The 27,830-nt window shown below is 53.1% G+C and overlaps 2 protein-coding genes across 2 annotated transcripts; one reads left to right on the top strand and one right to left on the bottom strand.

Annotated features, from left to right (window-relative positions):
* Nucleotide 1: 1 nt before the first annotated feature.
* SARM1 (sterile alpha and TIR motif containing 1) lies at nt 2–24,144 on the top strand. Its single transcript, XM_047833798.1, has 9 exons — nt 2–716; nt 6,076–6,694; nt 8,683–8,895; nt 9,160–9,251; nt 9,343–9,578; nt 11,559–11,661; nt 11,738–11,927; nt 16,803–16,924; nt 17,008–24,144. Exons 1-9 carry the CDS (start codon nt 247–249, stop codon nt 17,135–17,137), a joined length of 2,175 nt encoding a protein of 724 aa, XP_047689754.1. The 5' UTR covers nt 2–246; the 3' UTR covers nt 17,138–24,144.
* Nucleotides 20,428–27,053, bottom strand: SLC46A1 (solute carrier family 46 member 1). The gene is made up of 5 exons (XM_047833801.1): nt 26,744–27,053; nt 25,475–26,327; nt 23,161–23,244; nt 21,556–21,712; nt 20,428–21,012 (listed from the first exon to the last, which is right to left on the bottom strand). The coding sequence occupies exons 1-5, from the start codon at nt 26,969–26,971 to the stop codon at nt 20,955–20,957; spliced, it is 1,380 nt and encodes a 459-aa protein (XP_047689757.1). The 5' UTR covers nt 26,972–27,053; the 3' UTR covers nt 20,428–20,954.
* Between the last annotated feature and the right edge of the window lie 777 nt (nt 27,054–27,830).

The raw sequence follows: 27,830 nt of genomic DNA, 5'->3' as shown, positions 1-27,830 counted from the left end.
GGCTCCTCCTTCCCACCCTCTACATCTGAGCCTGCATACTTTTACCCAAAAGCTCCTTTCCAGATCCCGCCCTCGCCCCTCCCCCAAACTTCTGGCCAGCGCCCCTGCCTGGTACCCTTTTATCCATCCCTCTCTCCTGCACCTTCTACCTGGTCCCCATCTCCTGTCCTCCTCTTCCCAAGTTCCGGGGCGCTCCGCCCGGCCCCGCCCCTCCGGACCGGGGATGTACCCCGCAGCCCCGCGCCCATGGTCCTGACGCTGCTCCTCTCCGCTTATAAGCTGTGCCGCTTCTTCACCATGTCGGGCCCAAGGCCAGGCTCTGAGCGTCTAGCGGTGCCGGGGCCAGACGGGGGCGGCGGTGCGGGCCCATGGTGGACCGCGGGCGGCCGCGGGCCCCGCGAGGTGTCGCCCGGGGCGGGCGCCGAGGTGCAGGGCGCCCTGGAGCGCGCGCTGCCCGAGCTGCAGCAGGCGCTGTCTGAGCTGAAGCAGGCGGGGGGCGCGCGGGCCGTGGGCGCCGGCCTGGCCGAGGTCTTCCAACTAGTGGAGGAGGCCTGGCTGCTGCCGGCCGTGGGCCGAGAAGTAGCCCAGGGTCTGTGCGACGCCATCCGCCTGGACGGCGGCCTCGACCTGCTGCTGCGACTGCTGCAGGCGCCGGAGCTGGAGACGCGCGTGCAGGCCGCCCGCCTGCTGGAGCAGATCCTGGTGGCTGAGAACCGGTAGGGTGCTCACGGGCTGAGGGGAGAGCGCGGGGTGCCGTGGGGCAGCAAGTGTGGTCGACAGCCCGGGTCTCTCGTGCCACTCTCTGTGCCTTTTTCTCCCTCACCTCACCAAATCCCTGTACTACACCCCCTCTGGGGACCAGCGTGTCCATTTCACAAATGAGGCAAATGAGACTTCGGAAAGTTTAATGATTTGCCACAACAGGTAAACTAATAGTGCAGCCAGGATTCACTCCCCAGACTGGTGACGTGCGGAATGAGACAGGGAGAGGAAGAATAGAGTAGTTGGACAGGAATCTGTTCCTGGTTCAGCATGGAGCTGCCAGTGCCCTCTAAACCCCACAGACCTCCTCCCCGCAGGCCCAGATGCCCTTCTTTGCTACCTTCACTCTGCCACTGAGAAAGGAAGAGAAAACAGTGCTCAGGAAATGGGGTAGGAGGAGGAGAAATGATTGCTGAAATGAGTGCTGACCTAAGGGTTACTCGCCCCCTTCGTGCCACCCCCAATCCACCACCTGCTTCCTCCCTCTTCATTTTGGCCCATGTAACAGGCCAGACATGATCTCATTCTGCAGCTGCTAATGGGGAACAGAAGGTTTTCTACTGGGATGAATGGGCGAGAGAAGAGGAAACAGGGGCAGAGCTAGGCAGGGGCTAGAGTATGTGTTCTCTGCCCCCCCCCCCATAGTGCTAAGATCCAGTAGGTGGGGTCCCACTGAGGCCTGGCTGCGACTCTCTTGTCTGCCTCTTGGGATCTCCCCCGGACTATGAGGACCCTCGCACTCATTTTCTCTCTCATCTGATGTCAGAGCAGACCAAACTGTCACGCAGCAGTCTCATGCTGAATTCTCAGGCCTCTCAGGTGTAGAAGGGTCTTGCAAGGGTCACTTTGAACTCATGCAGCTGTCACAAGTGTGAGGCCACGGGTTAGAGGTGCTTTCCTTGCCATTTTCAAAAATGAAAAATAACTTTGTGGATGGTGGAAATAGTACAGTCCACGAATGAAGCAAGTTAAGCTGGGAGAGCAAGTTAGGGTTCTGCTTGCTCAGAAAGTCATTGATTTCCCATCTAACATCAGTTGAATTTGGAGGGCTAGCAAACGGAGTGGGTGCTCACTGGATGTGGTGCACACAGGTTGGCGGGTGTACCCTGTAGGTCTGATATGTGAGATGTGGCAGCTATAATGAGAACTCTTGGGGAGTGGGTGCAGCCAACACCCGAGGAAGAGGAGGGCTGCAAGATGCAAATTGCACTGGCGTTTTTAAAGGTTGAAACTAACAACACTCCCCTGGTTTAGAATTACTAACTCCTGGTCTCAGGAAACAACGTGGTGGTGCTGACAACCCTTCAGGACCAAGGACAGCGTCTAGCACGTCCTGTCACCCTCGAAGTTTTGAGAGATGATACACTGAGAATTTGAATTTATGAAATCTTGCCCTTCCTTCATCAACCAACCTCCTCTTAAAGAAAGTTCCTCAATCAATGCACACACTCCTTTTCCCATTCCCTTCTTCCCATAGTGCTGCCACACCCACTGCCTGGGAGCCTCCATCACAGTGTCCCTCACTCCCAAATGCCAAGAAAAGCCCAACAGCGGAGGAACTTTTGAACTTGGTCCCATGACACCCAGTGAGGGTGTGACTGCTAGCCTTTGCAATTTACAGTGTAGCCCCTTCAGGGGACCATAATTAGGTTAAATGGCTTAACTCAGGTTAAATGGCTTTCCCAGAAATACACAGTAAATAAGGGAGGAGACATGTCTTTAAAAAAAAAAAAAAAATCGGGAGTGCCTGAGTGGCTGTCATTTAAACCTCTGACTCTTGATCTCAGCTCAGGTCATGATCTCACGGTTTGTGAGTTCGAGCCCCGCACGGGGCTCTGCATTGACAGGGGGAACCTGCTTGGGTTCTCTCTCTCTCTCTCTCTCTCTCTCTCTCTCTCTCTCTCTCTCTTTCTCTCTCTCTGCCCCTCCCAGCTTGCACTCTCTCTCTCTCTCAAAATAAATAAATAAACTCAAAAAAAAAAACCCCACAAAACCCAGAAAGCTATTGCATATAAATTCAAAAAGTGCAAAGATGCAAAAAGATACACACTTTCTACCCAGACCCCCTCCCTAGAGACAAACCAGGAAGCAAAACAAGTTTCTTGCACAGTATGTCCTTCCAGAGAAATTCTGTGCATTTACAAGGATCTACACACATATGTATATTATATATACCTGCTTGTATGTGTGTCTGTGTATGTGTACAATTTCTGCCCTCCTTTGGAGCTGGGATTTGAACCACAGCCTCTGGGGCTGCAGAAGCTGGGATCTGAGTCAATAGTTCTCACAACAAGCACACAGTTCAAGTTCTCTGAGGGTGTCAAGTGCATAGGGAAAGGGGAGGGCTGGGAATTAAGAGACTCAGAATGAAGTCCTCTCTCTGGATTGATGTTCCTGAGCAAGACTTTCTCTTCAGTGGTTCTCAGGAAATGAAGATGTTGGATTAGATGACTGCTTAGACACACTCTGGTCCTGATATTCTCAGAGTTTATGTAGTCAGATTGTTCTGGAAGCACAAAGTAGAGATCAAGGATCATGACCTCTGATCATCCTCTGAGCAAAGTTGTGTTGGCCTTATGCCATGTTAGGGGTTCAGCTGGGACCTGCAATGGACACAAAGTCACAAGCACTGTGGTCATTGTGGTGCTCATGGGGCAAGGACTCCATGGCTGGAAACTTCGGGGGTCATGTCACTTGTGGAGGACATCATTTGTGGAGGTCAGGAAAACAGAAAACTCTCACCTCTGCCTGGAGTGTGGCAACTCTCCTGCCTGCCCTGCTGGCATCCAGGCTCCCTCCGTGGGATCCTTCCTCCCTATAGCAGCCAGAGTGAGTTTCCTATGCAACTATGCAACCCAAGCAAGAGCAGACCACTCCCCTTCCTGAAGCCTTTCCGTGGCTCCCCATTTTTGATCAAGATGTGCACTTCACAAATGCCTCTAGATGCTTCAGAAGGCCCCCACCACTCTCCCTACTCCCTCCCACCTTGAAACTTCCACCTCAGCCACTAGAAATGGCTTCACTTCAGTGTGGCTGCAGTGGGGACAGGTCCCCAAGTGCACCAGTTCTCAGATACCTCCTAGCCTTTGTATACATACGTGCCTAGAATACAGTCTCCACAATCTTCCCTTCTCCTCTTCATTAATGTCCCACTACCTACCTTTCTTCCTTCCTTCCTTCCTTCCTTCCTTTACTTTTCCTTTCTCTTTCTTTCTTTCTTTCTTTCTTACTTTCTTTCTTTCTTTCTTTCTTTCCTAGATTTTATTTTTAAGTAATCTCTGCTCCCAACGTGGGATTCAAACTCACAACCCCGAGATCAAGAGTCTCATGCGCCACCGACTGAGCCAGCTAGGTACCCCTGTCCCACCATTTTTCTGATTTAATGCCATAGGCACCCATTCAGTATATTTAATGCATATCTTTCTATCCTTATCCTGGTAAAATCTTTATTTTCTTGTTTGGTGTTCACGTATTTTTAGTTTACCCAAATAGTGTTGTGTTACAAAGCACATTTCATTTCTTACTTTCACCCACTCATTAATATGTTTTTAATATTGTTGTTTTATCATCTGTTCAGTCACTTGTAACTGCTCCATAGTCCTCCAGAGTGGTCACCTGCCCGTGTTACCTCTCCACTCTCCAAGGCTTGACACCAGCCTGCTGCCATCTTCCCCCACCAAAAACAATCCTGCAGTGAACCTTTTCCACAGACTTTTGTGGACTGTGATAATTTCTTTGGCTGTAAGCTCAAGAGCTCCAATTCCTGGCTTGTAGGATGTATATCTCCTTAATTTCACCATGCATCCCAGCCTGTTTTCCAAGTTGACTGCCCTAGTGTGCACCTCCACCCAGAGAGCGTCAGCATGTTCATGGCCCCACACCTCATCAACCTGTGTTACCCAGCTTTGCCTTTTGCCTATCCAATAGGTGTAAAGTGATAGGTGATTTTTATTTATTTGTTTGTTTATATTTTAGAGAGAGGGAAAGTGTGCTCATGTGCATTGGGGAGAGGGAGAGAGCAAGAGAATCCCAAGGAGGCTCAGTGCAGAGCTCCACAGGGCTCAATCCCACAACCCTGGGATCAGGACCTGAGCTGAAATCAAGAGTCAGACGCTCAATCGAGTGAGCCACTCCAGCGCCCCCATGTGATAGCTGATTTAATTTTCACTTCTCTGATTACTAAGGATTACAAATTATTTTGTTTGTTAACACTTTGGATTTTCTCTTTTATAAATTGCCATTTATATCCTTTGCCATTCCCTATTGAATTTGCTGCCTTTTTCTTGTTGATGTGAATATTTATATATTCTATATATGAATCCTTGCTGATTTTGTTTTCTTCCTTGTCAGTTATAAACATTGCAGATCTCTCTGGCCTTCTTTCTATTCCTCAAACATGCCAAATTCCCCAGCCCTCAGGGCTTTTGTCCTCGCTGCTCGCTCTGCCTGTCATGCTCTTTTCCCAGACACTTTCAGGCAGGAGTCTCCAGATACTGAACTCTCTGATGTCACCTCCTCAGACATATCCCTCCACCCATGCACTATCCATTACATCACCCGGTTTTGCTAGCATTACGGCCACATCAGTATCAACCTGTTCATTCATTGTTCACCTGCTTATTGTTTGTCTCCATATTAGCTGTGTGTAAGTTCTAAGCACTGTTAATTAGCCTCTAGCGCAGCCTGGCACACAGTAGCTCCTCAATAAACATCAGTTGAGTGAATGAATAAATACCCCCCAGTCACACTGCATGGAGTGAAGAGAAAGGTTTGAGGGCAAGGCTAAGAGTGCTGAACTTCAAGTGATACTTCAACTGATGACAAGTTAACGTCTAGTGAGTCTTCCGTATGTGCCAGGCACTGTGCAGAGCACTTTACGTGGATTATCACATTCGTTCTCATAATGACCCTATGGGGTAGGTATTCCTTTTATTTATGAGATGAGGAACAGAGGTAGAAAGATAAAGGAAGGCACTCAAGGCCCCACAACTTTCTAGAAGAAACCAGGACCCAGGGAATCTTCTCCAGAGTTAGGGTCCTTAACGGCTACATGCACTGCAGGGGAGGAGGCAGTGGTAAGGGAGGAGATGGGGCGGCCAGGATGGAGCATCCTTATAATCCGAGAAATCTGCTCCTCCCCAGACAGGAGATGAAAGGCAGAGGCAGGGAGGATAATGCTCTCCCTCATGTCCTATATGACACTAGTGAGGCCAGAGAGGTTAAGTGACCAGACCGTGGCCCCCAGGGGACAAGCCACCCCCCTCCCCGGGACCGCCGCCACTCCACCGTCCCAGTGCCACTTTTTCTCGGCAGGGACCGCGTGGCGCGCATCGGGTTGGGCGTGATCCTGAATTTGGCAAAAGAGCGTGAGCCGGTGGAGCTGGCGCGGAGCGTGGCAGGCATCTTGGAGCACATGTTCAAGCACTCGGAAGAGACGTGCCAGCGGCTGGTGGCGGCCGGTGGCCTGGACGCGGTGCTGTACTGGTGCCGCCGCACGGACCCGGCGCTGCTCCGCCACTGCGCGCTGGCGCTGGGCAACTGCGCGCTGCACGGGGGCCAGGCGGCGCAGAGGCGCATGGTGGAGAAGCGCGCTGCAGAGTGGCTCTTCCCGCTCGCCTTCTCCAAAGAGGACGAGCTGCTGCGGCTGCACGCCTGCCTCGCGGTGGCGGTGCTGGCAACCAACAAGGAGGTGGAGCGGGAGGTGGAGCGCTCCGGCACCCTGGCGCTCGTGGAGCCGCTCGTGGCCTCGCTAGACCCCGGTCGCTTCGCCCGCTGCCTGGTGGATGCCAGTGACACGAGCCAGGGACGCGGGCCCGACGACCTGCAGCGCCTCGTGCCGCTGCTGGATTCGTCGCGCTTGGAGGCCCAGTGCATCGGGGCTTTCTACCTCTGTGCTGAAGCGGCCATCAAGAGCCTGCAGGGCAAGACTAAGGTGGGTGTGGGGTGAGGGGGAGGACCGGGGTTAGAGAGAGTCTGGACCAGCTTCCCAGAGGGAGTGACAGGGACTTGAAGTACATGTTAAGAGTTAGGTGAAGCAAGGAGAAGGATGAGAGACCAGTCATTCTGGCCTTGAAGGCAAAAGCAAGGATTTTCAGCAGGAAACATGCATTTCACACAGATTATCCTGGCTGCAATTGTAGAGATGGAATTGGCAAGGGTGAGGTCAGAGGCAAGGGAGCCGGATAGGAGGCCATGATGGGGACAGTTGGGAAGGTGGGCTGGGGCATGACAGCAGAGGCAGAGCAAAGCAGACAGATCTCAGAGGGGCTGAAGAGATAGAATTAGGACTTGGGGCGGGGGGTGGGGGGAGCGGTGAAGGAGAGGGAAGAGCTGAGGATGACTCCTGGCTTTGGACACAGACAGCTGGGTGCCTGGTGGCACCTGGTACTGAATTAAGGGTAACTGGAGAGAGGTTGTGGGGGGGGGGGGGGGGAGGGGAAGAAAGTGAGTTCACTGGGACAGGTTGGGCTTGGAGTGCATGAACGATGACCAGCTGGGGTACCTCAGTGGGCCATTTTGTCACATGGGTGTGGAGTGCAGGAAGGAGAGGGAATGCAGAGACAGGGGCTTGGCGGGGCAGAACATCAGTGCGTTGGCCAGATAGCTCCCACCTGTGTCCCAAGAGCTCCCTATGCCTAGGGCCTGATCTGAAGCTTTTGCCCTCTGCTTTAACTTGCTGTGTGACCTTGGCTAGCTGGCTTCCCCTTTCTGGGCCTCTCTATGCTTCTTTTTTATCCTGGAAAACTGAGAAAGCGAACCACGGCAGCAGTTTCTTTCCTGCATGTGAAGCTCCTAATAGCTAAATTATCAGAAGTTTGTGTTTTTGTTTTTTAAATATTGGAGAATCAAAATTATCCCTACAACACCCCTCTCCTCCTTTGCATTCCTCTGGGGGGTTGGAGTTGGTGACAGCTGGTGTAAGGGAGTTGTGGGCACAGGGTGGGCCATCCTGTCTGTACCACAGCTGTCATCTGGGCTGCTCAGAGGAGAGTGTCTCAGATCATTGTCACCTATTGTGTGTGTCCCCACAGATTAAAAAGAGACTGTTGTGTTGGGGGGTTCTTGGAGGCCTCTTCCAGGGTCTGGGGTTCTAGAAGCTTCTGATTTTCCCCTCTATGCCCCAGAGGTGGGCCATGGGAGGACTGGCTTTATAAATCAGGTCATTCTGCTTTGGGAGAAGGGACTTGAAGGGAAGTAGGGAGTGAGGCCCCAAGGATTGGGTCTGGGCAGCAGGCATGACCACCAGCTATGGCACCCCCTTTCCAACAAGGCCAAGTGAATGCAGTTCAGTAAAGAGATCGTCAGCCACCTGCAATGTGCCAGGTACAGGACTCCAAAGGTGACTAAAACATGACGTCAGCTTATCATCCAGTGGAAGGTGCATTATCTATTAACAACAGTGGCATGTAGAGTACAAGGTCTAATTGGAGGTATGGGCCAAACTGTGGGTAAATCAAAGTAGGCTGCATGGAGGGGGTGCTAATCAATTTGAATTCCGATGGATGACTAGGATTCCCACAAGCAGGCCGGAAGAACTAAGGGTCTGGGAAAGCCATGACTGAGCCCAGAGATTGGAGAGCCTTAGTGGGTGGGTGTCAGCCAAGTGTGGGATTGTGAAAGGGCAGTTGAGCTGAGAATGGTGGGCAGGGGCTACACTGTGCCAGGCCCGGCCTCCACACTGACAGCTCAGACTTCATCCCAGGGAGATGGAAGCTGTTAGAGAGGAGACATGAGGTCAAGAGTTGAGAGAGCTTCAGGAGGCAGAATCCACAGAACTAGGTGATATATTGGATGCAGGCAGGGCTAGGGTGGATGATGGGAGTTTCAGCGCTGAGAAGAGGGGAAGGGAGGGACTGGGCACGTTTGGGGATGGCTGGCGAGCTGGTGGACCCAAGACACCCTCTCCCCATCCCTCCCTAGGTATTCAGCGACATCGGAGCCATCCAGAGCCTGAAACGCCTGGTTTCCTATTCCACCAACGGCACCACGTCGGCGCTGGCCAAGCGTGCGCTACGTCTGCTGGGCGAGGAGGTGCCGCGGCCCATTCTGCCCTGCGTGGCCAGCTGGAAGGAGGCCGAGGTCCAGACGTGGCTGCAGCAGATCGGCTTCTCCCACTACTGCGAGAGCTTCCGGGTAGAGCGGCGCATCCCAAAGGCGCGCGGCCGCTAGGGGCGCCCTGCACAGAGGCCACCGGTCCCCTTTTCCGCCTGCATGCCCGCGGCGCCAGGGGGCCATATTGGGGATGGGAGTCTGTACTCAGCCACTTTCGGGGTCACTCGGCTCCGAGTCCCATCCGCCTCACCCATCGCCTTCTACAGTTCCCTTTCCTTGCATGTTATGCTTGGGGTCCAAGGGCTGAGGAGGAGAGCCCTTCCTTACATCTGACCCCTCCCTCAGGAGCAGCAGGTGGATGGTGACCTGCTTCTGCGACTCACGGAGGAAGAGCTCCAGACCGACCTGGGCATGAAATCGGGCATCACCCGCAAAAGGTACGGAGCCTCCTGCCTGCCAGCCGTCGCCCTCCGCCACTAGCCAGTCCCAGGTTAGGACCTCAGCGTCCTCTTCTCCCCCGGGGTGCAGATTCTTTAGGGAGCTCACGGAGCTCAAGACCTTCGCCAACTACGCTACGTGCGACCGCAGCAACCTGGCCGACTGGCTGGGCAGCCTGGACCCGCGCTTCCGCCAGTACACGTACGGCCTGGTCAGCTGCGGCCTGGACCGCTCCCTGCTGCACCGCGTGTCTGAGCAACAGCTCCTGGAGGACTGCGGCATCAGCCTGGGCGTGCACCGCGCCCGCATCCTCACGGCCGCCAGAGGTCAGCCTGCCCACCCGGGCCCCTACCCCTGCCTAGCCCAGCCCTGCAGGGCGAGGGGAGACACACGGTAGATGGTCTGAACACATCCCCGGTGCCAGACTGGATTCCGAGGATGCAAAGACCAATATGCTGCACTTTGCCCTCAAGAAGTTCCCAGTCTGAGCTGAGTCGGGGGGGGGGGGGGGGCGGGGGGTGGAAGTAAGTCAGGTGTATAAGCAGGTCGGTGACCACAGTAGGAAGCATGTCCGGGATTCCAGTGGGGGCTGCGAGGAAGCGCTGGCTGTCCACCCAGGTCTGGGCATTTAGAGGATGTCTGACCAGGTCTTGAAGGATGTATTGGGGAGGGGGGTGCAGCAGAAAGAGCAGCTCAGGAGGAGGGAGCAGATATGCAAATGTGGAGGTAAGACAAGAAGGAGGGGGTCACATGGGGAGGGAGGCTTATGCCACTAGCCAGCAGCCTGCAGAGGATGGGTTCTGGAGGTGCTCTGGGGAGGTCATGAGGGCAGAATGGATTCTAGGGCTCTAGCAACCCTTTTCACTTACTACTTTGATTTGCTAATTTACTATTTAGCTGATATTTATCGTCAATTGTTGTATGTACTAGGTTTTAAACAGATATTATCTCATTAATCTCTACATCCATTCTGCGCAGTGGGTGTTAATTTTTTAAATCAACTTTAAAAAAAAATTGGAAGTAATAAAAGAGGTATAACTTAAAAGTGTCCAATTTCAGGGCTCCCGGGTGGCTCAGTAGGTTGAGCATCCAACTCTTTATCTTAGCTCAGGTCTTGATCTCAGGGTCATTGAGTTCAAGCCTGGCATTGGGTCCCACACTGGGAGTGGAGCTTCCTGAAAAAAAAAAAAAAAAAAGAAAAAAGAAAAAATAGTGTCCAATTTGAAGAGTTTTGAAAAATGCTTATATGTGTAACTACCATCGTAATCCAAGATGAACATGGTCCTTGAGGGTGTTAACTGAAAAGATGATGAAACTAAAGTTTTAAAGAATTTAAATACATTTCCCAACGTTATCCCTTGGGAAATCCCAAATACATATCTCAAAGCCCTTAAAATAACAGAACTGGGATTTGAGCCTCTGTCTTTCTGCTTCATAAACAAATGCTGTCTGTGAGTGTTAGGGCCGAATATTACATGAAGATGGATTCTTTGCATTCAGCAAATTTAACTAAAGCAGATCAAGCCTTTATTATTTTTACACCGCAGCATCCAATAAAACCCTAAGATTTCGTTTTTTAAAAACAGGGAAGTCCTACTGCAAAGATAGCTTACACGTTTTTTAAAAAGAGCCGTGCACGTTTTTTTAAGTGGGGGCAATGACACACTCAGACTTAGATTTTAGAAAAATCCCTCTGGTTGCTGTACAAACAGATTAGACCGAGTAAGTGTGGATTTGGGGAGACCACCGAGAAGGCGGAGTTGGGAGCCTGGACATCAGGGGGGCCCTGGGAAGTAGGAAGGATACAGAGCTCGGAGTCAGGGGTTGTGAAGACTGACTTGTCTGTTCTATTCACTGCAGTAGCCCAAGCACAAGGGATAGTGCCAGGCATACAGTAAATGCTTAGCAAATACTTGTTGAATGAATGAGTGAGAGGTAGGGGTTCAGGCCAATACCCAGGTGCTGGCTGTGGTGGGAACTAGGAAGGGAGGGTCCCGGGGAGGACTTGGGACGTATTGGGTTTGTCGTGTGTGGGGGCAGCTGGCCGTGTAGGTCTGAAGCTCCGGAGAGAGGGCAGGGCTGGAGGTGCAAATCCACGTCCCTAAAACACAACGCCCGCCTCCTGAGACGCGCTCACTAAGAGTTAGCAGCCCTCCTTCCCGTAGGCCCATCTCGCTATCTCAGTGACCCTTTTTTGAAGCAAGCCACCCTGCCTGGGCTGGGCGGGGTTGGGCCGGGCTGAGAAGGCGGGTGTGCAGGGGATGATGTACCTCATGGTGAACCAAGCTGTCTCTTGTCTGCTTCAGAAATGCTACACTCCCCGCTGCCCTGCACTGGCTGCAAGCCCAGTGGGGACATCCCAGATGTCTTCATCAGCTACCGCCGGAACTCAGGCTCCCAGCTGGCCAGGTGAGAAGGGGTGGGCAGGCGGGCAGGCTGGGGCCTCGGGGCAAGGCCAAGGCAGTGACACGGGACCTCTTTACAGCCTCCTGAAGGTGCACCTGCAGCTGCACGGCTTCAGTGTCTTCATTGATGTGGAGAAGCTGGAAGCAGGCAAGTTCGAGGACAAGCTCATCCAGAGTGTCATAGGTGCCCGCAACTTCGTGCTGGTGCTGTCAGCTGGGGCACTGGACAAGTGCATGCAGGACCACGACTGCAAGGACTGGGTGCACAAGGTAGGCGCTGGCCTCTGTGGTCCCAGCCCTGGCCTGTGTCCAGGGCACAAGGTCCTCCTCCCGTTCCTCCTCCCCTGCGTCCATCAGCAACCTCCATGGCCCAGCCGGAAGTCAGGAGCCACAGCTCTGACTGTAATTGGTCGTTAGCAAGTCACTCAGGCTCTCTGAGTCTCAGTTTCCTCATTTAGAAAACGGGGATAACTTCTCTGTGTCCTTCGCCTTGTAGGATTGTTGTGGGAAGGATGAAAATGCTTTGAAAAATAACCTCTGTGAGGGGAGAGGGGCCAGAGGGCCTAGTGCCAGACGCAGCGGAATCATGAAGAGCACAAAGCTGAGTTTGAATGCTGGCTCTGGCCTTGGACAAGTTACTTAATCCCAGTGAGCTTCGTGTTTGTTACTGGAAAGTGGGATAAGTGTAGTCTCTAACTCCCTAGGATGTTGTTATAAAAATTAAAAGAGCTAAAATGTGTGAAGTGCTCAGCAGAATGCCTAGCTCTATAGTAATTGCTTTATAATGGTAGCAATTATTATTGCAATTATTATGAGTACTACCACTGTTTAATTAGTACCGTCGTATTTTCAGTGCCTGACACATGGTAGAAACTTATTAAATACTTGTAGAATGGAGGGATGGATCCATATCACATCTGCAGGTTATTAATAATTAATCAGTGAGTAGGAACTGGGGGCCTGGGCTGAGAGATAAAGCAGTCATCTGAGATGGAGCCCTTGTCCTAAAACAGCTAAGAAGACAAAAATATGCCCAGAACGACCAGATCATATGTAGGATGGTATCAGTGCTAAGCTAGGTAGGTGAACCTCCTACTGGCCATAGGAGTATGGAGAAGGGAGAAAACATTAAGGGCCAGAGTAACCAGGGAAGGCTTCATGGAAGAGGCAGAATTTGAGAAGAGTCTTAAGAATTTAGGTGAGTGGGAGAGAAGGCATCCCAGGCAGGAGAACTGCGTGAGCAAAAGAACAAAAGTGGGGGTGAGGAAGGTGCATCACTGGTAACTGCTTACAGATGAAGAAACGGAGACTCAGAGAGGTACAGTATTTTTTCCCATGACCACACTGGTGTTGAAATCAGAAAAGCTGGGCTCTGAACTCCATCTGTCCGACTCCAAAGCCCACGCTCTTTCCCAGGACCTGACTGCGTTCCATGGCACAGATCTGAGAGGGTGTGAGGGGAGGTGGTGGGATAGGGCTGGGTTCAGCCGGCACCAGAAATGATTGTCTGCATCTCTTCCCAACTCCACGTTCAGTGACGTCGTGTTGGTAGCTCGAAATCAGCCACGGTGGGAGCATTGACACTAAGGAAGTTGATAAACACTACGAATCAGGGTTTTATTTGGTTGATTGTCCCCCCCCCCCCCCACCCCCCGCCTCCCAGAGAGCTCATTGTTAAACATTGACCAGTACACCACTGGCTGGATAAGAACTACAGAACCAGTTTGCAGAGTACCTAAAGGCCAGGAGAAGACCCATGTTTAAAGCACAGGGAAGAGGGATCCCCTGAGGGCAGTGATGCCAGGCCAGGGGTTGTTGGGAGAAGGCTCTGACACCAGAGTGCATCCAGACTGACAGTGGGGAAGAGGGTCAGGCCCCAGAAGCCATGTCTTAGGGGCTGAGTATTGGGCTTGGTTTGGTGTTGGGCCAAAGAGACGCCTGGAGGATCATGGTTGATGGCCCGGCTTAGGTGGCAGGTGGCCTGCTCCATGGGAGTTCAGACCTTGCCGTGTTTACTCCATATCCCCAATGCCCACAACCACGCAAGCTGCAAAGTAGGCTCTTGAGTTTATGGAGTGATTGAATCAAAGATTACACAGGTGGAGCTGAGATTACTGGGAAAAGCAGACATGTCCACCAGGTTTACCAGGTCAACTCTAATCAAGTTTTCGTTCTGAACCTGCTGGGTGACCTTGAACAAGCCATTATTCCTCTCTTGGCCAGACTCTGAATCTGTGCCATGAGCAGTGTGCTGTCTTCAGTTGTGTGTAATTTTGGATAAAACAAATGTCTAAAGGCTCCCAAATAAATTTCTTCAGGGTCTGAATTCATACAGGTCCTCAGCAGAGAGGCAGAGGGCTTGGTTGAAAGAGCCCTGGACTTGGAATTTGAAGGCTTGATTCAGAGACCTGGCCCCTCCTGGTCTGGGCATCTGTGTGACTTGGGAGCAAGTCCCTTCCCTTCTCTGGGCTTCCCGCTTCTCATTCATAAAATGGAGAGGTTCCCCCAAAGCCAACCAAGGTCGAAGCTCCTCAGGTTCTTTCCCCAGGAAGGCTCTGCTCCACAAGGGTACTGGACATCCAGCCTTGTCCCAGCAGATTGTAAGGAGGGAGGAGGCAGGCGGGGTGGCGGAAGCCTTTGCACTGGACCAGTCCCAAAGGCTCCATCAGCCTTCCTTGGTTGTTGTTAGTGCTTGATTGCCTCTGGTTTTAAAATTTCTTTCCCTGAAGCCACATTTAGTGAGTAATCAATATGGAAAACCACAAGTGAACTGCACTCAAAAAAGGCCAATCCCTGAGGTTCTCCCTTGAAAGGAGAAAAACATTCAATAAGCACTTACCAGAGCACCCATTAATAGTAAGTAATATCCTCAGAACAACCTTGTGAAGTAGGTTTATTATTCTCCTTTACAGAGGAGGAAATAATAACACCTATTATTTATTAAGCACCCACTGCATGCTGGGCACTGTTCTAACCACTTGTCGTGGGACATTGCAGGTATCCCCAACCATCCCACCAGACAGGGACTGTCATGAACCCTATTTTGAACCTTATTTTATATATGAGAAAACAGAGGCTTTGAGAGCCTGTTGTTTGCCTCAGGCCACAAAGCCTGTGTCAGAGATTCGATGTGAACCCCCATCTGATGATTCCAGAGTTCAGTCCCCAACTGCTATGCTATGTTATTTATTTTTCTTCCTTCCTTCCTCTTCCTTCCTTTTTTCTTTCTTTCTTTCTTCCTTTCTTTCCCTTCCTTCCTTCCTTCATTCTAACCATTCAGTCTGCCTGCCTGCCTTCCTTCTTTCTTTCTTCTCTTTCTCTTTCTTTCTCTCTTTTGCTTGCTTGTTTTCTCTTTCTTTCTTTCTTTCTTTCTTTCCTTCCTTCCTTCCTTCCCTCCTTCCTTCCTTCCTGCCTTCCCTCCTTCCTTCCTTCCAACCATCCAGCCAGTATTTGGCAAGGGCTGACTATGGGCGAGGCTTTGTGAAAGATGCTGAGATGTAAGATGGGTAAAAACCAGACATGTGGGGACGACAGGTATTAAGCAAATCACTCATTAACTAATTTAAGTTTGCAACTGTAGCATATGCCGAAGGGCCTATTACAAGAGCCTACAATAGGGAGAACTGGCCTAGTCAGAGAAGTGAGGGAAAACTTCCCTGGGAAAGTATGGATTGAGCTCAGATCAGAAAAATGAGTAGGCATTAGTTAGGGGAAGGGGCAGGGAAGAGCATTCCAGACTGAGGAAACAGCATGTGCAAAGGCCCTGTGCAGGGAGGGAGGATGGCAAATCTAAGGGGCTACAAGATCTGTGTGGCTGGGAGAACAGTACAGGGGTAGAGTCTGAGAAGTGAGCTGTGGTCAACCACACAGGGCCTTCAGACCACATTAAGGAGTTTGAATTTTATTCTAAGAGCCATGTAAAATCCTGAAGAGTTTTAAGCAGGGGATGACATGATCAGATTTGCATTTTGCAAACAGCAGCCAGGTGAAAGGGCAACGCAGAGAACAAGTTAGAGGGGGCAAGAGTGGATGAGGAGAGACCTGGGAGGGGATAAAGATGAGGGGGGTTGGAGCAGGGTGGTGGTGGGGTGGAAGAAGAGAAAAGTGGGTGGATTTGAGAAAAAAGTAAGAAGTACAAATTGCCAGGGCTGGTGACAGATCAGTTTGGCTGCAGCGGGTCGTGTTTTTCTTCTGACACCAAATCGTGTCGGTTTTTTCTAACACCAACAAACCAATTCTTGCAATTTGCCAACACCAACTGGGTGTTCCACAATTCAGTTCAATTCTGATGTTGACTTACCCAGAGCAAGTGTCAGACTCCAGAGGGTTAAGGACTCTGCCCCACAAGTCTGCCCTCACTTCAGATGCCAGTTGAAAGTCCTGGGTTCCCAGGCTACCCGCATTTGTCTGACTTGACTACCAATTCAGGAGTTCCCGGGACATACACATCCCTCCCCCGACCAGTTCAATAATTTGCTAGAATGACATGCAGAACTCAGAAAGGACTCAACTATTACTGGTTCATTGTAGAGGATACGACTCAGGAACATCCAAATGTGAGAGAGGCCTAGGGCAAGGTACAGGGCATGCGGGCATGGGCAGGGGAGGCCCAGAGCTCCCATGCCCTCTCCAGGCCACCCTCTCAACACCTAGATGTGTTCACCAACCCATCTCATCCTTGGGGGGTTTTACGGAGTTTCATTATGTGGGCATGATTAAGTCATTGGCCACTGGCAAGTGAACTCAATCTCTGCCCCTCTCCCCTCCTAGGCAGTGTGTGTGTGTGTGTGTGTGTGTGTGTGTATGTGTGTGAATGTTTGTTGGGTACTTAAAAGTTCCAACCTTTTCAACATAGCTTGGTCTTCCTGGCAACCAGTCCCCATCCAGAAGCTGTCTAGGCACCCCCAACCCATCCTCCAGTCATCTGGGGATTCCCAGGGTTTCAAGAGCTCTATATCAAGGATCTGGGGCAAAGACCAAATATATACCACAAGTGGTGAGGGAGAAGTCAAGGTAGACTTCAGCACCAGGACCCCACCCCAGGCTTGGCCTTGGGTGGTTGGCCCTCCCAGCGTCTGCCTGGCCTCCCAGGTCCCTAGATGGGGACCTGTGTCTCTTTCCTCCTCCCCTCTTTTCTTTCTCCAGGAGATCGTGACTGCTTTGAGCTACGGCAAGAACATTGTGCCCGTCATTGATGGCTTCGAGTGGCCAGAGCCCCAGGACCTGCCCGAGGACATGCAGGCTGTGCTCACCTTCAATGGCATCAAGTGAGGAGGGGGGCGGGTATCCAGCCCCCAGCCAGCAGCTCCCTCCAGCAGGCCCTCTGACCCACCAGCCTCTGTGCCCACAGGTGGTCCCACGAGTACCAAGAGGCCACAATAGAGAAGATCATCCGCTTCCTGCAGGGCCGTTCCTCCCGGGACTCATCTGCAGGTTCTGACACCAGTTTGGAGGGTGCTGCACCCATGGGCCCAACTTAACCAGTCCTTCGTTCCTAAGCCCTGCCGTGCCCCCCATTTCCGTCGTCCCTCCTGAAGAAGCAGCTCCTCAAACCGGCCTCCCTCAGCCTGGGCCCTTCTCAGGAAATGACTTTCCCTCTCTCCCCACCCTCATGGGCCACCTCAAACCCAGCCTCCTCAGTGTCTGGAAAGGGAAGGGAAGCCAGGCACTGGGGGTGGTAAGGGTCAGACACCCCCCCCCCCCCCCAGGCCCTGCCACCAGGTTTTCTATCTCCGGTGTGGGAAAGGCACTGGAGATTGAGGGTTCATAGCACACTACGCCCCGTCCTGCCCTGACAGCAGCAGCCAGCTTGCATAGGGGGAAGGCAGGCAGTCTCTGACAAGGGTTAGGGCCATGCCCACCTTCTCAGCTAACCCAGGGCCTGGGCCCAGCAGCCAGCCAGCACGAGGGTCCAGCGATGGCTCTCCGCCTAAATCATGCCTGGCTCTCACCACTTCCTGCCACCCTGTGGCCTTGACCTGTAACCACTCAGTGTCCTTAGCTGGCCTGGCCTGGTCCCAAGTCCCGTCTCAGCCTTTCTGAGGTGCAGCCCCCTTAGCCACATCCAAGGTCAGGGTTGGGCTGAACCTGCCCTCACTCTGGCTGGTCTGTGGCTACGGCCAGTTTCGCTGCACCCAGTGGTGCAAAGGAGTCCCCTGCTTGGGCCTGGGCAGCCGAGGCCATCTCAGTGGGCAGCTAGCCACCCTACTTAGCCTTGTTGCCGTGCCTCAGGTTCCTGCTGGCCTGGCTCAGCTGGCTTCCCTGGCCCCTCGCCCACCCACATGCTCAGGGGGAGGCCGGGGGAGGCAGCACTCTGCAGCAGCGGCAATAGCCTGGGCAGAACCTGCAGCAACACGTGGAGAGGCAAGATCCTGAAGAAGGGCAAGAAGTGCAGTTGAATCTCCCCCGGGAATTTTGCTAAAATTGCATTCAGGAGACCTGGGCAGGGCCTGGGTTTCTGCATTTCTCACTAATTCCCAGGTGAGTGGATGCGGTGGTCAAGGAATGACCCACTTGAACTAGCAAGGCTCTAAAACACAAATCCCTCACAAACATTTGCCATTTCCCAGAACCACCGGAGCAACCCTCCCCGGTATTATCTCCATTTTACAGATAAGGAAGAGAATGACGTGCCATTTCCCAAATCATTAGTGGCAGCCCCACGATCCAGACCTGGCCGCCTGGTGCTCCGTCCACTGCCTGTCCTGAGAATCATCCTGGAGGTTGTGCCCCGGGCAGGGCTTCGGACTGACAGCTGGCTTCTCCTTTGCCCCAAGAGGCTAGCAGGGGGAGACAGGTTTGCACCAAGAAAGGCTGACCCAGGAGCTGTACAGAAATAAATGAGCAGGAATGTCCCTCAGCCCCCTTCTCCACTAGGGTAGGAGAGCAAAAAAGTATCCTCCCCCCAGTAAACCCAGGCTTCAGCTAATAGGGTCAGCTAGAGCCTGCCCTGCCTCTTCCCTCCCCGGGGCAGTGAGTTCACACCAGGCTGCCTCAGCTTCCAGAACCACCTCCCACCGGTGCTGGCCGGGTGTAGCTCTTGAGCCACATCATCAGAAAGTCAAAGGTCTTCAGGCTTGGGACTCGTTCCTTCCACTCCCCCTCCTGCAGGAGGCACTGTCTTTAGCGGGTCCTGGCCCCAGCTCTGGCCTCCACCGCTCTTGATGCCTTCATGCCACACGAGTGCCCTTCAGTGCCAGGCCCTGGGTGTGGTGGTGACTGAGGCAGACTGGACGCTGCCTTTGCAGAGCAGAGACAGTAACAATACAGTGGGATGACTACCCTCCAGGAGAAACTTTCTCTTTGTCCCCACCAATCCCACCCCGTCCTGAGGTGCCCTGTGGGCAGTATTCAGAGAGGTTGCGGGCTGTCTGGACACCCTCGACTGCTGCCCCATCCTGTCTCTGGGGAATCAGAGCCCAGCCGCCAATCCCACCAGAGCAGCCCAGGTGATGACCCCCCAGCCAGGCCAGTGTGTTCAGTGGACTGCCTCTCCTGCCATGACCAACACTCCACGGGTTACAGCCAGGACAGGCACCTGGCCCTCGTCTTCCACCTGGGCCTGGCCCCATGGAGCTGGTCCTGAAACAGAGGGCTGGGAAATAGGCTTTCCCCCAAGCCTGCTCTGACGCAGGTCTGCAGGGTTGGGCTTTTCCGCTTGGCTGGGCATCAGCTAGGTCCCTACCCACCTCACCCCACCCCTCCCCAGGGACTAAGGACTGCATGCCAATGAAGAGGAATCTCATTTTAGCATGTAGGAGGTGGGAAAGGTCTCACAACATTATCTAATCTAGTGTTTCCTAACTTGTCCACCGGCAATCAGATAATTTGGGGCATTGCTGATCTAGACCTACATAGGAGGGCTTGCTCATGATCACAAGCAAGCCAGAGGCAGTGCCCAGAGTAGAGCCCAGGCCTGAGACCAGCCCAGAGCCTCTTCCTGACCCTCCTCACTGCCTCATGCTGGGATAGTCAGTGGAAGGCCCTCTCCTTGCTTTGGTCTTCCAAGGACAGAGACGGTGAGATGGGAATCTGGAAACAGGCCCAGGCTACAGATGCCACAGCTGACCTGCTGCACCCGCCCCCCCTCCCGCTTCACCTGTGATTTCTGGGGCAGGGGACAGAGAATGAGGGTAGCAGGAGCCAAGCACTGTGGCCAATGCACGCCTGCAGTCAAGTGCCACCTGCTCTGGTCTGTGCAGGGGCTTGCAGCTCTCATCAAAGCTGGTGCCTGGATACTGAATCCAGTTCTGACTTCCAGCTTCCGGTCCAGGCTTTCCTAACACCCTAGAAACAAGCCCCTCATTCTCTGAGAAGCTGGGGCCCCTGGATCACATCGAGGAGTCACATCTCCAGGTTCCTATTGACCTACAGATAAAGGATGGCCCTGCTGAAATGGGTGGCAACAAGAGTGCTGGAGGGCTGAGCAGTGACAAAACCTGACCCTGCTTGGGCTGGTACAGCCGGGTCGACCAGTACAGGTGCCTTCAGGGACTGGATCCCTGACCCTCAGGAATGGACTCCTGCCCGGATCTCCCCACGAGCCTGATGCAAGTCTGGCAGGCCTCTGCCCCGCAGCTCAGGGGAAGAGAATGAGCAGTCAGATGGAGGGGGAGGCGGGGGGCTGGCCATGCCCAGTACAATCCCATGGCAGCTCAGGGACTCCTGCCCAGCCCAGAGGCTGCTATCTGACCTATGGTGGGCAGGCCAGGAACAGGAAAGCAGAGAGCCCCACAGCCCAATGCCTTGGGGGCCAGAAGGTTCACTTCAGTGTGATTATATGGATTTATTGTGATTGGCACTGTGAAGCCCAGAGGATGGATTCCAGCCAGAGACAGCAGCACTTTCCAGAAGGGACCCAGCCCCTCCCACCCCCCTCCCCTCAGAATCGCATCCAACCCCAGAAGTGACTGGTGGCTGCACACCAGGAACTGAGCCCTGTGAGCGGTGCAGTGTGGGCTGGAAGCACAGATGCCAGCCCTCATGCTTCAACTGGTCCCTGAGGCTTCACCTGCATTAGGGACCTCTCCTCTCCCCTGGAGGGTTCTATACGACTGATGGCATCAAGGGTAAACAGTCCAGATGGCTCCCCCGCTGCCTCCTGGAGTGGGGCTGTGTGGGTTACAATTCTAGATTAGAGTCACAGGCTGGCACAGCAGTGTAGCTTGACCACTTTTTCCAAGGCAGACACTTGCCCTTTGCGGGGTGGTGCTGGCGTTGCTGGGAGCCAGACGCATGCTTTCAGCTAGTTAGTGTTCACTTTGCTCCCACTGCCCTCTGTCCTCGGGTCCAGGCAGATCAGGGGCTCTGAGGAAACTGCTGGAATTCAGGACGAGGATTAGCCTTTTCCAGCACCCTGTGAGAGACCAGAGAAAGGATTCAGATTTGACATGGGGGGACACCCTCAACTCTTAAGAGATGTGACAAGATGTATCAAGGCCTTATTGGGTGGGCCGGTATAGGTCTTTCTCCCACAGTGGGGAGGAGGAAGACAAGGCAATGTACAGAGACACAGGACTCTGGAAAGCAACTCTTATGGCTATGGGGGAGGAAGTCAGTAGTTCAGGCTAGCCTGTGGCCCAGACATAACTAGCTGAGGAAGTTTCCAGGCTTCCCTTTAGAACATTTCTGCCACCATATTTCCACCTGCAAAATGGTAATGGAGGACCGGGGGAGCTGAGGGAGAGAACACAGCCTTGCCAACAAGCAGTGTTAGCCTGACCCTTCCTCTGCTGCCCCTCTGCCTTGCCCTTGGGCAATCGTTCTCAGATGATTAAAGCAGCTGTCTGCAAGGCAAGAATCAAGCAGAATGGTTCCAGGAGTGTTCTGGTTGGGAGGAGGAGAAAGAGGACAACTTTGGGATAAAGCATTATGAGCATGGGTCAGAGCCCTACATTACCCAATCAGAATGGCCGGGATGAAGAGGAGACCAGCTCCCAGGAGGAAGGGGAACCCCTTCATAAAGTTCAGGGTGGCCGGGTAGAGCGAGTTGAAAATGCCAGAAGCCATCAGCATGGCCAAGCCATTGACGCAGGCCACAGCAGAAAAGAGAGCACCTGCGAAGAAATAAACATCACACACTGAGGTCTGAAAGGCCTAGATTCAAATCCTAGCACCCCTAGCTCGCTGTTGTGTGACCTGGGCCAAGTCACTTAACCTCTCTGAGTCTCATCTTCCTCAACAATAAATCCTACATCATGTGTTGTGGTAAGGATTCAGGGAGGTCATGCACAGAAAGCACTTCGCGCATGGGACTACAGAACAAATGGCTGGCATTAAATCCATGTATTAAAAGTACATGTGATATCTTCTACCAAAAAGCCTGATAAAGTGGTTTTTGGTTTGTCTCCTTTTGAAATCATCTCCTGTTTGAGATTAATTGCTGGGTTAATTCCCAGTTCTAACACTTATTGTCTGTGTGATCACTGGATCAGCTGCTTATCCTTCTGGGTTTCTGTTCCCCTTCTGTTAAATAAGGCTAATACCTATTTTTCATAGACTGCTGGCAACATTAAATTCACACGTAAAGTATCCAGCACAGGCCCCCTGGAGGTAGTAAGTTAGTAAGTGCTGTTCTTCTCTCCTGTTCCCCTTGGCATCTCAGGGCACAGTGAAGGTGCTAGAAAAAAAGCTTACTGAGTGAATGAATGAAGGTACATGGGTTTTGGGAGGCAAGAAAACAAACCTCTACTGGGCTACATATGGCACCAGATCCTCCTTCCAGGGCAGATGGGGAAAAGTGCATGAGCCAGATGTTTCCAGACTAGGGTCTAAGGACCCAGAGGCCTGAGGCTATTCTTTATAGATATGCCAGCAGAACCCAAATTTTGCAAAATGAGCAACAACCCAAGAGAAGTTGAGTTTGAACTCTGTCTGACCGTCAAGAGCTGGAAGGCCCTTGTCATCAAGAGCAAACCGCTCATGTAACAGAGGAGAGAACGGGTGCAGAGACAGAAAGGGACCTGCCCAAGATCTCACAGCCAGTGGTACCAGAGTCAGGACCCAAACCACATCCCAAGACCTGCTGCTCTTTAAAACAGACCCAGGTTTGCATCCCAGCTCCACCACTTACTGAGTGACTTTGTGTGACCCAATTTAACCCTCTGGGTCTCTGCTTCTTCAACTGTCACTCGGGGACAAGGAAATATCGAAAGGTTGTCTGCTTCCTCTAAGCTTACACACTGACCCTAGTGAAACATCATCTCATTCATTCTGCAGCTGGAAAAGCTGAGTTCTGGAGAGTAAATCCTGCACTTGGGATTTACCTGAAGGAACAAGTGTGCTCCGCGAACTGCAAATTCCAACCCTGTGATCTGAAAATCCAAGGCACTGTGGCCCTCTGCCAATCCCAGGCAATTTGACACAAGTGCATTTGTCTCGGCTACTAACGTCTCCTGGGTGGAGGGGAGGAAGGTACGCAGCCTCCCGGCTCACAGCTGCCCTCTGCCCAGTTCAGGCAACACTGGGTATGAGGGACCAGATACAGGGTGACCCTGACACTCACCCTGCTCTGACTCGCCCACCAGCTTGGAGAGCTTGGCCCGGATGATGGGTGTGGTAACCAATGACAGGAACAGGAGCCCATACCCTGCAGAGAAAGAAACAATCATCAAGGAAATGGAGTCAGGGAGAGGAGCACCCAAGCACCCTATGTAGCAGAACTCCTATACATACCTCATGTGGGACTCAGGTTGGACACAGGAAGGACTTCCTTACTGGTGATGGAGACAGTGAGCAAGGAGGAAGGGAGACTACCTTTCTCAAAGCTTGACCTACCTGCTACCTGTTTCATGAGTGAATGCTGATTCCCCACCAATTGCGTTCTTGTCGCAACACCTCTTGTGGTCGCAGCAGGCATCACCCAACCATCTTGCACTTAGAAGGGAGATGGCATGGTCCAGAAAACAAGCATGGGCTTTGGAGTCGGCCCCGAGTTCTAAACCTGACACCATCGCTTCCTAACTGTGTGGCCTTGGACATGACTCCTATCTGTGAAAGGATAACAAAGCCCTCCTCACAGGATGGTTCTGGGGTATAGAAGGCCCCCTAAGATTTCAGGGCCGAATCCCTGAAATTTGTAAATGTTGCCTTATTTGGAAAATGGGTCTCTGAAGACATGTTTAAGTTACGGATCTTGAGATGAAGGGATTTTTCCAGGATTACCAGACTGGGCCCTAAATACAATCACACGAATCCTTAGATGAGGGAAACAGAGGGAGATGTGACACGGAACAGAGAAGGCACATGGAAGAGGAAGAGACCATGTCACCACTAAGACAGAGACTAAGGTGACATGGCCACAAGCCAGGAACTCCAGCAGCCACTGGAAGCTGGAAGAAGCAAGGGAGATTCCCTCTGGGAGACTCTGGAGCTGGAAGCAGCCAGGAGCGTGGCCCTGCTGTCCCCTTGATTTTGACCCCAGTGATACTGATGCTTGACTTCTGGCCTCCAGAACTGTGCCAGAATAAATTTCCATGGTCTTAAGCCATCCAGTTTGTGGTCATTTGTTACAGCAGCCCCAGGAAACGGTACATGAGGTAACATTTGTGGAGGATACACAGCAAATGCAAGTTCTTTTTCCCTTTGTATCTGTTACTCATAAGCTCACACTGCTTCTTCCATAACGATTTCTCTCCCTGTGGGACTGTTGCCTCCTAGAAGACAGTAGATCCTCCAAAGTGGGTTTATGAGGCAACCCAGGGCCCGTTTAGGTGTCAGGCCCTCGGACCCCACTCTGCTGAGGCTCCCCAGAGCAATGACAGTAACTTCATCATCTCTGCACCCCTGAGGGCACTGAGCCCAGCACTGAGGCCAGGGGAGATGCTGTGGGCAGGAGAGGAAGGTCCCCGGTCCCCTTCGGCCTCGCTCTCCAGGCAAGCAGCCAAGTTAAGAAATCAGTGATTACTGGTCGGCTGACTTTGTAAACAACGTATTTTAGGACTCTATCAAAATTAATCTGTTCCTTTATTTTATTTTTTTAAGGTTTATTTATTTTGAGAGTATGAGAGAGAGAGAGAGAGAGAGAGAGGGAGCATGTGTGCACACAAGTTGGGGAGGGGCAGAGAGGGAGAGAGGGAGAGGGAGAGGGAGAGGGAGAGGGAGAGAGAGAGAGAGAGAGAGAGAGAATCCCAAGCAGGCTCCACACTGTCAGTGCAGAGCCCTACACGAAGCTCCATCTCATGAACCGAGAGATCATGACCTGAGCCGAAACCAAGAGGCAAGTGTGTAACTGACTGAGCCACCCAGGCACCCCTAATCTGTTCCTTTAAAAAAGTTAACTTCCTCATTTCCAGCTACCCCTCTCCTACCAAAAAAAAAAAAAAAAAAAAGAGGAACAAGAAAAAGAACTAACGCAGGCAGAAATCTGTTATCTGTGGTCTGAGAAGACTGGCTTTTTAAAAAACCCAAAGAAGCTGACCAAAGATACCGAGGTAGGGCCTGTGATTCTTATCAGAGAAGTGAGTATTACGGCATTAGTGGCATGGACTTTGCTTAAGAACACCATAAATACCGGCTGTGGGAGGCCAAGAAGTGAAGCAATTAGCCTATGAGCCATACTTTTGTCTTTTGTTCCATCTTACGAACAACAATTTATAGTTGATAATGTGGATTAACTACTGAGGCTACTGAAGGTCTGTCTTCTCCATTTGACAAAGATGGCATTTTTATGAAGTTTCTTCGTCTGTCCTCCAGTGCAGGCAAGGAGCACAACAATGTTTCCAGACACAGGCCTGAACCTGCAGGGGCAGGGAGTGTCTGACCCCCAGTTTTCACCCAGTGCCTCTGGGACACACTGTCCCCAAGCCCACGCATTTTACCTGTGAACATGAGGGGTGTGATGGTAGCAAACGCAAAGACCACCATCCCCAGAATGTTGAAGGCCAGGCCAATCTCGGCCACCCAGGCGTCAGCCAGGCAGTGCTGCAGAAGCCGCAGGCCCAGCAGGCTGGTGAGGTACGGGAGGTGCTGAGCTGCAGAACCGTAGCCGATCAGCTTGGAGTCCCAGCAGAGGGGTTTGCTCAGTTCATAGAGGGTCAGGATGTCCTGGGCCCCAAAGTGCACAGTGACCACCATGAAGATGGCCAAGGAATACAGGGCTAAATGCCTCCTGGACTTCTCTGGGGCGGCAGTCACGTAGAGCCGGACAATGGATCGGTGGTGACGGAGCGTGAAGAGCCGGGCAGGCGTTGGCTCCTTCACCGTCTCACCAAAGCAGAATGCTGCATAGAGAGTCATGGCTATCAACAAGGCCAAGGCCAGCCAGAAGGGGTTGGCGTAACCCTGGGCCCGGAGCCAGTGGCCCCCGAGAAGGCTCGCCAACATCCCCGCCACCCCGATGCACGATTCCAGCAGGGCCATTCGCATGGTGCGGCTGCGGCTGGAGCTGACATCTGCCACGGAGGCAAAGCCAGCAGCCAGGAGGCCACTGAAGTCCCCAAAGAGAGCGCAAAGGATGCGGCCCAGCACGAAGTAGCCGACGTGGAGTTGCAGCTGCACGACAAAGATGGACACCAGGGCCTGCAGCAATAGACCCAGGGAGGCCAGCACCAGCAGTGGACGGCGGCCCACACAGTCACTCCAGGCACCCAGCAGGGTGAATGAGAAGAGCCCCACAAGGAAGCCGCCCAGGTTCATGTAGAGGGTCCAGTGGGAGGTGAGGGTCTCCACTTCCTGTGGGGACATGAATCTTACCAGGGTGCTGTTCCTCACTCTGGGTTGCCCAACTCCCAACCATCACCATCCTGGGAGAGACGGGGATGGGGACTATCTTTGGAGCCCTAAACCTCAGAGAACCGGTGCTGGGTTAAGTGGAATGGACTACGGTCCCAGGCCCTTACTTTTACTCCCTTTGCTAATCCTCCCGGCCTTGCTCTACCTAGAGGAACTTTAAGCACCCCCCACACTGCAGGGGTCGGTCCGGCGCCAACTAGGCTCTGGCCCCGCCCACTACCCAACCTCCATACCCACCCACCCCCCGCCCCCGCAGCTTGCCCGGACCCAGACGCAGGCCCCGCCCCATCGGCTGCCCAGCGCTCCAGCCCGGGGCCCACCCGGTGCCACGCTCCGCGCCCCTCCGGCGCCGCTACCTTCATGATGGGGTCCGCGCTGTGGTTGCTGCAGCTGCCCCTGTCGCGGGTGCCATTGTAGCCGAGGTCGGCACTGAAGCGGTGCCACAAGTACTGCGTGGTGAGCGGGCCCTGCAGGACCAAAGCGAAGTTGGCGAGGAATATAAGCGGCTCCACGGGGCCGCGGCACACCACGGCCGCCGCGGGGCGGCCGCGGGCCTCGTCCGGGGGGCTCGCGCGCCCCTCCATGCGCGTGCGCGTCGGGGCCGGCGCGAGGCAGATGGCTGGACGATTCTGCGCCTGCGCCCAGCGTCCCCTTTTTTAAAAAGCCTGGCGGGGCGGGGCCGCTGTTCCCTTCACTCTCGCCCCGCCTGCTCCGGCCGGTAAGGGAGGGAGAGGGGCCGCGCACCCCTGGCTCACCGGATGACCTCACCTGTAGTCTGCAAGGATGCCGCCCTACAGCCCTCCATTCCAGGCCCAGAAACACTCCTAACAATTACAAAAAATATCAATAATTAACATTTATTGATCGTTTCCTGTGCGCTGGGCACCGTACTAAACTGCGTGCATTGGTCTTGCGACAACCCTATAGGCTAGACATTATTAATGCTCACGGCCTACAGATGAGGAAACGAGGATATGGGGCACCCAAGGCAGAGCTCGAAGAACACTTGACCTCTGACGCCTATGCTGATGTTCGGCGCTGCAGCAGAAGCAACTCAGTGCAGCCTTATGCTCTCGGCCTCGCTTCCACGACCTAGACTCTGCTACTGGGTCGGGCACTTACCTCCCTGTGCCCCATTTCTTCATCTTTAAAGTGAGGGTGCCAATACAATCTGCCTCAAAGAGCTGCTGTGGAAGAAGAGTGTCTGGTACATTCTAAGTGCTGTTATTGTTATTAACAGGCTGTTACCTGCTCCACTCCTGCCCTAGGGTTTTTTCCTTGGGAAACCGGTCTTGTTGGGGGGCTCAGGACTGGCTTCGCAGTGACTGCGGAGGAGCAGAGGAGAAGACTGTGGAGGGCCCAGGAGACCATGGGTGTGGCCCTGTGCTCCTGGGTGCTCCAGCTATAGGAACTGGGCCAGAAGGCAGTCATACCTCCTGTCTG

Source organism: Prionailurus viverrinus, chromosome E1 (assembly GCF_022837055.1).
Source record: "Prionailurus viverrinus isolate Anna chromosome E1, UM_Priviv_1.0, whole genome shotgun sequence".
Taxonomy (NCBI): Eukaryota; Metazoa; Chordata; class Mammalia; order Carnivora; family Felidae; genus Prionailurus; species Prionailurus viverrinus.
Note: the sequence above shows the minus strand (reverse complement) of the source record. Positions and strands in the feature narration are given on the sequence as shown.

What these genes read in the sequence shown, in the direction of transcription:
- SARM1 (XM_047833798.1), top strand. Translation starts at nt 247, where the DNA reads ATGGTCCTGACGCTGCTCCTCTCCGCTTATAAGCTGTGCCGCTTCTTC. An exon ending in TCAGGCTCCCAGCTGGCCAG is followed by an intron (nt 11,662 to 11,737) that starts GTGAGAAGGGGT and finishes ACCTCTTTACAG; the next exon opens with CCTCCTGAAGGTGCACCTGC. An exon ending in GCAAGGACTGGGTGCACAAG is followed by an intron (nt 11,928 to 16,802) that starts GTAGGCGCTGGC and finishes TTCTTTCTCCAG; the next exon opens with GAGATCGTGACTGCTTTGAG.
- SLC46A1 (XM_047833801.1), bottom strand. Translation starts at nt 26,971, where the DNA reads ATGGAGGGGCGCGCGAGCCCCCCGGACGAGGCCCGCGGCCGCCCCGCG. An exon ending in GCGCGGACCCCATCATGAAG is followed by an intron (nt 26,328 to 26,743) that starts GTAGCGGCGCCG and finishes ATGTCCCCACAG; the next exon opens with GAAGTGGAGACCCTCACCTC. An exon ending in GGTGGGCGAGTCAGAGCAGG is followed by an intron (nt 21,713 to 23,160) that starts GTGAGTGTCAGG and finishes ATTTCTTCGCAG; the next exon opens with GTGCTCTCTTTTCTGCTGTG.